At 37.6% G+C, this 9,025-nt stretch overlaps 1 protein-coding gene across 6 annotated transcripts in view; it reads right to left on the bottom strand.

The window, feature by feature from the left end:
• Positions 1–292: 292 nt before the first annotated feature.
• ablim3 (actin binding LIM protein family, member 3) overlaps positions 293–9,025 on the bottom strand; it is a 51,679-nt gene continuing 42,946 nt past the window's right edge. For 2 of the 6 annotated variants that reach the window (XM_036213802.1, XM_024283801.2), the window contains 11 exons: positions 7,719–7,814; positions 7,366–7,416; positions 5,049–5,183; positions 3,508–3,578; positions 3,161–3,329; positions 2,331–2,360; positions 1,958–2,013; positions 1,822–1,888; positions 1,726–1,736; positions 1,571–1,651; positions 293–1,441 (listed from right to left, as the gene is read on the bottom strand). In XM_036213802.1, the coding sequence (XP_036069695.1) occupies positions 1,328–1,441; positions 1,571–1,651; positions 1,726–1,736; positions 1,822–1,888; positions 1,958–2,013; positions 2,331–2,360; positions 3,161–3,329; positions 3,508–3,578; positions 5,049–5,183; positions 7,366–7,416; positions 7,719–7,814 (881 nt within the window). In that variant the 3' untranslated portion in view covers positions 293–1,327. The remainder of the gene's footprint in view (positions 1,442–1,570; positions 1,652–1,725; positions 1,737–1,821; positions 1,889–1,957; positions 2,014–2,330; positions 2,361–3,160; positions 3,330–3,507; positions 3,579–5,048; positions 5,184–7,365; positions 7,417–7,718; positions 7,815–9,025) is intronic. The other 4 variants (XM_024283799.2, XM_024283802.2, XM_024283798.2 and 1 more) reach the window with 3 other exon arrangements.

Raw genomic sequence — 9,025 nt, 5'->3', positions numbered from 1 at the left:
TTAAATAAATATTTGGTTTATCAGTAATAGTTGGTGACAAAATAAAGTACTTTTGATGGTTTGGGTATACAGCTTTTAAATAAATCAGTTTTTCAGTTGTTTTTTGATTTCAATAAGAAAATTCTTATTTTTATAATGGGAAGTTGAGTGTGTAAATGCTATTTTTTCCAGCTTTTAATGCACCAATCTGTTGAATATCTCCTCTGAAATGTCTTTAAAAATAGTTTGTAAACCTTATTTTTGCCACAAAATCTATTGTTATAAAAAAACAAAAAACAAAAAACAATAAAAGGCAGTTTTTCAGTTGCACTTTTATTTTAGTGACAAAACCTGAAAAGAAAAGTATTCAAAAGAAGTCAAGTCGACATCAACCCTGGATCTGGGATTCTAAATGCCTCAAAGAGCATTTCTTTGAAGGAAAAAAAATAATCTCTGTAGCTACAAAATTGTTGAAACAGCATTCTGACTGAATAAAAACGAGTGAATGAAAATGTACGGATGAGTGCAACGCTCACCCGGAGTCATCCTTCTATTGCAGAGTGTAGAAAACATCCAAACAGAGCTGCTGTTTGTTTCCTATCAAGTCTCGTCGATTGCACATTCTTTCAGGTTACCATAACAGCTGCACAGTGATCCAATAGTGACCTTGACCTGTTGAATCATTACTTTCTAAACTGTAGATTTTCATTCTCACTTTGGTTTCCTTTTCTGAAAAATCAATGCAGGTCACACAAACAGCTGAAAAGCTTTCATCCACTTCAGACTGGTTTCTTTTATTTTTATTTTTTTGTAAACTAGAGAGGACACTTCATATAACAAAGTCAAGATGGGGAAATAATAGTAAAATGCTTCCCAACCCAGAGGAAACTGATGTCGTTTTAAGCCAGAACTCATTCTTCCTATTCATTCTTGCAGATAAAGTGTCTACATTCTACTCATTCAGTTTGCTGGTGCTGCACAGTCAGAACTAAAAGAGCATAACAAATAAGGCAAAGCCAAAACTCTCCCCATCACCTTCATTTCTGCAGTGCTAGTCACAGGCAGACGTTTGTGGAGCACAGTAAGATCTTCTTCTACCAAGAGAGAAAGCACAAAACTACAGTAAGACAGTTTCTTTGTGCACTGCACTCCAACACGCAACCACAGTCAGCTGTGCTGGCATCCGCTCTGCTCGCCAGTTCATTCTGCATAAAGCCTCTGTGGCCTTCTGTCCAAGTCCAATCTGGCAGGACCAGACTTTGGTTTGTTGCTTTAGGAGAGCTAAAACAGGTTCTCAGGCATGGCAGTGTAACTGATTTAAAGTTCTTTCTTTTTGTTCCGCTTGGAGTTAAAACAGTCGGGCCTGTTTTTTGAGCTCGTTCCTCTTCCACAGGGCCAGCCGGTCAAATTCTTCCACGGTCATGCCGAACACTTGGACAAACTCTTCTGGGGAGAGGTGGCGCTGACAGGAAAAAGAGCAAGAAAACAGAGAAAAGCTATGACTATTTGAAACAATGTGGTTCAAGCATACCTTAAAAATAACATATAAAACATAAATTAATGTTAATTAAACTCTCATGTCATCACTTACTTCCAGTCTGGCTCTGTCTACATCTTTTGGAAGTCTGTTCCGCCCTCTGGTGGTGACAATGAGCGCCTCATAGGGGTAAATCTGAGTTAAAAAAAAATACTAATTTAGTTTAAATGACACCCATTAAAAAGTAGGAATTTATAATTAAAATTTACCTTGTATTCAGCTGAAAAAAAAACAATAAAATAGTTGGGTAAATATAAGTGATAATGAAAATGTATAGATGGTTTAAGATTTTGTGTTAAAATGACCTTTGTTTGCCCAGTTCACCTCACTGCCATCGTCATACTGGTAATGGTAACAATCTGCACTCTGAGGCTAAAAAAGCAAAAAAAAGGATACATAAAAAAAGGATTTTTTTCTATATATCCAGTAGATTTGGCTTACCCGCTGGATGCCATTGCGTCCGTATCCTGGTAGTGAGGCTGATTTACAAACAAAATCTGAAGAATTAAAGGAAAAAGAATGAACAAACTTTATTATATTCATCCTACAGAATTAAAAACACAGCAATACCATCCATTGCCAGAAAGTGGTGCTCAAAGCTTTCAAATAAAAAAGTTCCAGATGTGTGGGCACACAGAGGGTTAAAAAAGATGAACCCACAGCAAACGCCTCATTTCTGAACCAGTGAAACCAGCTTCAGTGAATTTTAAAGCAGCTGCCAATTAAATAATCCACAACCACAAACCTCAGGGCAAAACAGGCAGCTTTTTTTGGAGGAACAATTTTTTTTATATACAAAAAAAAAGTAACTCACCACTATCAGCGCTGTACTGAGACCGAGGAGCTGTATAAATAAACATATTTAACAGTGAAAACACAGATTTCTCATGAGAAGAAAAAGAGTCTTAATTTTGAAATTAAGTAACAGATTTAAAAAAAACAGATTTTAAAAGAAAACTTAACAAAAACACAGCTATCCTAAAGAGAAACTTCATAAAACTTGCACACTGTAGCATCTAATAACGTTGTAGCTTCTTGGATTGACCCAGAAGAACCTTTGGTGACATCATTGTAACAGAAAAATTTTAGAAATGTGCTGTTTTTTTTTTTTTAGGAAAAATGGGTTTGTATTCTAAAAAAAAATCCCAACCTGGCAACAAAAAATATATTTTTTTGTTTGTTTTGAGCTAAAAACACTAAGATTATAATTAAAATCCCACTAGAAATGCTTTTGAAGTAGGTCAAAAGATGATCAGAGTGGATCTTTGACAAACTTTAACATCTGACATGACTTGAATTCTTTTTAGATTTATTAGACACTTAGAAAATAAAATAACTTTTATCAAAATCCCTTCTTGAGCTGCCAAAAATTGATTTTAAATTTGATGGAGCCAACTCAACAAATTCCTTTGTCAAGCATCTTTAAAGCCAGCAGCACCCACACACCCTCTGTGTAGCTTAGATCCCCCCATCTATCCTCAACTCAAACCCCAGTAACAGCACATTCTGAACCTCATAATAAAAGCCCTGTGGCAGCATACGTGATCCTTCTGGCAGGGACACGGCGTCACACAAACACAGTCAAAAGTGCAGACATTTGTGAAGAAACAAATGGAGATGCTCCACGGGGGTGTGGATCCTTACAGCCATTGATGGTGTAGTTGTAGGTCGATGTGCCGTAGCCTGTTGTGTTGAGGGTTTCCTTGCTCCCACTGCGGGAATTCCTCGCACTGCCCCAGGGGTCATTGTCATAGAAACCAGATCTGGCTTTCATCTCCTCCTTCAGGATCATCCTCCCGATGCCACTCCCAATCTGAGAGGGAAAAAAATGAAATAAACGTCGGGGAAAACTGCTAACTCAGTCTAAAAGAAGCAGGAAAAGTTTAAAAAGACAGTTTGCGTCCTGTATCATTAAATTTGCATTATTTTGCTTGTTTTTGAAGGTTAGAGCAGTGTGACGCTGCGGAGATGGAAAATAATGAAGCTCTTACTCTTTGAAGACCCTGACTCCAACTCTCTTCATTTCCTCCCGTCGAGAAGCGTCTTCTTGGCACTCGATAGGCTGAGAAAATAGAAAAAAAAAAACAGATGAAAGAGATTTTTCTTGAGTGAGTGTGGAGCTCAAATTAGAAAGCAAACAAACACGACAACACGGTTACAGGATGAGCTACACTGCTGCGTCTGACTGTAAAAATATCATTTAAAGATGCTGCTTGCTACAATTCACCTTTGTAATTTTCCAAAGTGAGCTACAGTTAAAACAACGATTTTTAATAGTCATTTTTTTCAGTATACAAACACATAAGTGGTCCATTAATCTTGTCAAAACAGAACACTTCCTGGTTGGTCTATTGTGACCAAACACTTAACAACTTGCAGACAAAGGTGTAATGGTAGTTTGGAGGCCGGCACGTTTCTTTAACAGGGTGTGGCCCTCCTTTTCCAAGTGACACGCAGAAGCTTTCTGCTTTTAATATCATCTGTTTCCTCGGAAGGCTCTAACATAACTGTAGAGTTGGGTTCGATTAACGTACAGCCTTTAACCCTCAGACAGCCATTCGGGTTGAACGTTCACTACCCCAAAAAAGCTGCAAAGTTCTGTTATTATGTTTGCTTTGTATGTATGTGATTGTTTCTATAATGAGAAATATACATTATTACCATTTTGTAAGAATAAACCATAAAGAGAAATAACATTATTTTTCCCAAATATGAACTAGTTTATACCTTTTAATAGAGCTTCCTATGGCTTCCTTTCAAAATAAAAGACACCCTGTGCCACAAGATATTTCCACTGCAGAAAATGTAATAGTTGTGTAATGTCAGTGGTGATAAAAAAAAGTTAACTTTACTTTTTGTCAGCGCACTACAGCCATAAATTTGTAACTAAAATAAAACTTATGATAATTAAGTGTCTATACTCATTTTAGTGGACCATGAGGGAAACTTAAAATGATTTGATTTAATTTTACTCAAAAATCAACAGTGCAGCTTGGAATTGGTTATATGAGGCGCAACACACTCAAAAAACATTCTAAATCTTTTTGTATGACTTTGATAAACTACAAAAGCTGCACTGCTTGATGGATTGTTGGAGCATTATGGGTACTGTAGTCAAAAGCCTTGCAGTGTGATTACGGTATGTACTATGCTTCCACTGTTTGTGAATGAGCTGAAAAAAGTTTGACTTGTCTGACTGTTTTCTTTTCCTAAATGTAGCTTTTACTCCCCAAAAAATCTGCTACTTTGTAAAACATAAAATGTTTTATTTTTCTCCAATCAGAAAGCCACATGTGGGGAAAGTTGCAATCCAGGCTCTGAGGGCCAGACACTTCCTGGTTTTCCAGAAACCTTGTCTTACATGTTGTTAATTACCTGGTTGGTTGGTTGGAAAATATGTACAACACCGGCCCTCGAGGCCTGGATTTGGACATCAATTTGGTGTAGAATAATAGTTCCATTCTAACATATAATCTTTGTGGTTGACTCAAAATCAACTTCTTTACAAAGTACTCTTTAGAGGTCTCCTTACTCCTGGGAGAGCTGGTGTATGGGTAGTAGTCCGACTCTGATTGCGTGTATGGCTCTGGAGAGTATGTGGACAGTCTGGAGGATCTGAGGATGTCCTCACTGGTCCTGCTTTTAGTAGCTGCTTCAAGAAGATTGTCTGCAAAGAGAAAAGTTACAAGGAAGCAAAACATGAACAAAACCCAAAGTATTTGAGCAGGATCTTTGGGTAATTAGCAAAAAAAAAAAAAAGTTATTTTTAGACAGTCAAAATGTAAAGTTTGTGTTCATTACACCTCTTATTTTTATAAAGATAAAATGAAACACTAAACTGTTTCAACTTCTAATTAAAATTATTTCACTGAAATTTCACTTATTTTTCCAACTTTATTCATAAAAAAATGTTTTCAAACTAACTTTGGGATACTGTTTTTTTAGATGCTTGTATTGACATTCTCTGCTCAAAAGCTAGCCAAGACAAGTCAAAGCTAAATAAAAAACAGAGCATTTGGGGTTGGAAACAAACTAAAGTAGGCATTTTTGAAAACTCACTTTGGGTAAATTGGAAACTAAACCAAAAACAAGAAAAAAGAGCAGCTAGCTTAGCTGGATTTTAGTTTGGCTAACCAGCTAGCTACTATACTTGGCCTTAAAATTTTAAAAAACAGCCTTCTGCTCGTTTTATACCAAAAACTACATAAAAAATGCTACATTTTGTGCTACTCTGAGAAAAACAAAACAACACAAAGTGGGGGTACTTTTGTACTTCAGGTATGCAATTTACACATGATCGGTTTTCCTGACAGAGGAGATCGATATTTCTCCCACAGGAGAAAAAAAAATAATTTGCATTAAAGTGGGTTCAGTTACAGCTTAGCCTGAGGGACACAGTCATTTCTCAGGCTCTGCAATGATACTGATGCCACTCTGCACTAAAGAACAGTCAATGAAAGTCAATGGGGATAACATGCAGCATAATGTCAGACGAATCGCTCTTCACTCTGTCAGCCATTATCCATGTCAGGTCCAATCCATGATCCATTGTATTCCTATGTACATGATGAATGACGCTCTCATTTTGACACATACCCTCAGCTCAGTTGAACACACTGTGAGCCACACACTCTATCAAAAGACACACGAAATATGTATCCACTGAGAGTGAGTGAAACAGCGAGGAGGGAGATACTTACAGTGGCAAGGTCACCGGGTAAAGTAGAGCAGAGGGTGAAGGGAAGTGAATAAAAGTGATTGGATGCAATAAAACAGAAGCAAAAAGAAAAAAGGGAAAGATTATTGGAGCGTCCCAAAGGGGAAGGTGAGAATGTGAAAAGCTTTGCTGCCCACATGGAAGACAAGAACAAAGCCTAAAAAAAAATCACTCCTTTCCATTTAAACAGCAAAGTTAGTTCTAGATTAGTTAATAACTGGCCTTATTTTTACCAAATAACCACAATTCAAATGGATTTGGGGTTTTTTTAAGCTCAAAAAGGAAGAACATTTATTTAAGTATCCGTTAATTTATATTGTGAAAAGTTTCAAACTCCATCATTTGGATATTTTAATATGATTCTGTCAAAAATGGTGACCAGTGATCAACTAATCTAACAGCAAAGCAACAGAAGAAGGTGAAAGTGTCTGCATGCAGGTTGCTCACAAGGTAACCCAAGCACCACAGCACAGGAACGCATGCAGGTCACCAGCACAAGTTAAACGTCCTCTGTCAAGAGATACTGTCTCCTGAGTCATTTGACGGAGATGACAATTAAAACCTTTGGAATGTACGAATGCACAAGCGGTTTCAATTATGATCAGTTCACTTAATTTTAAGTAAAAATAAATGTTACTTTGGTAAATTTAAAACAGCAGTTGTGGGGATTTTCAGTGTGTTTTTTGGAAAATGACCAGCTAACAGGTCACCTTTAAGGACTCCTGACTAATTTGGCAGGTTGGCAACGCTTAAAAAGACCTCAAAGCAAACAAGAACACGTTATTCCAGCTTTCCACATTTCTTTATTCCCTTGTTCTGTTCTATTCTGGTCAAATTTGAGCCCTGAAAGTAGCATGTGCTGAACAACCGTCACGCATGATCAACCCTCGCTTCATTCGTGGCTTGTTACTTTCACATTCGCCATCAGGAACCTATTGGGAACTGCTTTTCTACATACAGCTACTGGTTCTGACCCCAAACTAGGCTGATTTTTTTTTCTTCTTTCCCTGTGTTTGATCGCGAAGCGGGACTAGCAGGTCAGCAAAAACATCTACTGGACATCAAAATATCAAACACAGCATGACTAAACTGACATGACAGGAAGGCTAAGGCGGTGCTAACTGCACTGTACCAGTTCTCTTATAGATGGGAGGCTTCCTGTAGATGTTGGGGTCCCCTGTGGCTGAGGAGAGACAGAGGAGATGAAGAGGTGAAACATGGAGGAGTGAAGGAGGAGAGGTTGTGAATTGCTGCTGGGTTGACAGACAGGAGAAGAGAAGGAGTAGGGAGGGGAGTGGTTGGGAAGGAAGATAAAAGAAGGTAAAGATGCAGCATGAGGAGAAGAATATGCCAGAGCGATTATGTGTTGTACAGTAATATACAACCTAATCACGCTTCAACACATCCTTATGAGAACTCTGAATGGTTTTGCGGCTGATGAGGTAAGTGTGTGAAGTGGTTCAGCGGTGAGATGAGGAGTCCTACCTGGTACATGAAAATGTTTAGGGGGCTGGTTTGTGGTGGGTGTGCTTGATCGACCCTCTTGGCCGTAATAAGGCGAACTCCTGCCACTCTCAGAGCCTGCAGCCAGCAACGGCCAATCACGGTAGAGAAACACGTGCGTAAGAAGGAGTCTCTGGAAACTAGATAGCTACAATGCCTGTTCACTTTGCAAACTTATGTTGAACATTTTTCCACTCATGTAATGACAAAGAACAGCATAGTACAGAAATTAAATTCTCTGAAAGGGTCACAATATTTCTCCCTATGTATATTTCCACACCCATTTATATAATTGTCTTCCTTTAGCTGTAAAAAAAAGGATGACAGACAAATTGATCTGTGTGAAAAAAAAATAGACAATGTAAACGTTATACGCAACTTAATGGATTTCGACCAGGAAACCAAAGAACTGAACGCCGTTCAACACAATTTTACATAAATAATAAAAGGTAAGCTTACCAATTTCAACAGAAAAATATACAATATTTATTTTATGAAAGTCCTGCCGAATTGTTTTTTCATTTCCTCTCTTAGATCGTTCACAAATCTAAATACAAATTTGAATAATCCTTCAATATCAGATGTTTCATTGAAAAAAAATCATTCATTTGAGCAGATATTATTCTAATGGTTTCTATTTTGGCTAATATTATTTACACGTTTAAGTGCGATCGAGCACAAAAGTCAATGGAAATTCATGTAAAGTTTAATATAATTCATAGGAATTTGGGGAAGCAGCTGTTACATTCTGACTGCAGGCAGGACTGCTGACATTTGTACTTTGATTTGTGAATGATCTAAGAGGGAAAACCGAATACAACCAGGTAGGACATTTATAAAATAAATACTGTACACATTTCTGTAACAATTAATTAGGTTACCTTTTACTATTTATGTAAAATTACTTTAAACAGCTGTCAGCTTTGCCGTTCTAAACAATATACGCTGGAAACTACTCTGCACTTGACCAGCGATGTGTGACGTCACGTGAAAAGGGTCGATTATTTGCTATTTTTTACTAAAAAACAAACAAACAAAAAAAAAGAAGATCTGACTATACTTCCTCACCAGCGTAGCCAAAGTGCTGTGGAGACCGAGGCATGATGGGCGACATGCCTGGACGAGTGGATGACGGGGAATCGATGTAACCTGGACTGGAGCAATGCCGCTGCTTTGCATCCATGTTGTCATAATCCTTAAAAAACAAGGAGGATGAGACACTTCAGAGGCATCAGGAAATTTCAATCAATTCCTTATAAAAGTTCAATAAAAGGAATTTGTTCAACTTG

The sequence above is a fragment of the Oryzias melastigma genome, linkage group LG10, assembly GCF_002922805.2.
Source record: "Oryzias melastigma strain HK-1 linkage group LG10, ASM292280v2, whole genome shotgun sequence".
NCBI classification, from domain to species: Eukaryota; Metazoa; Chordata; class Actinopteri; order Beloniformes; family Adrianichthyidae; genus Oryzias; species Oryzias melastigma.
The sequence above is the reverse complement of the archived record's forward strand: the minus strand, read 5'-3'. Positions and strand labels throughout refer to the sequence as shown.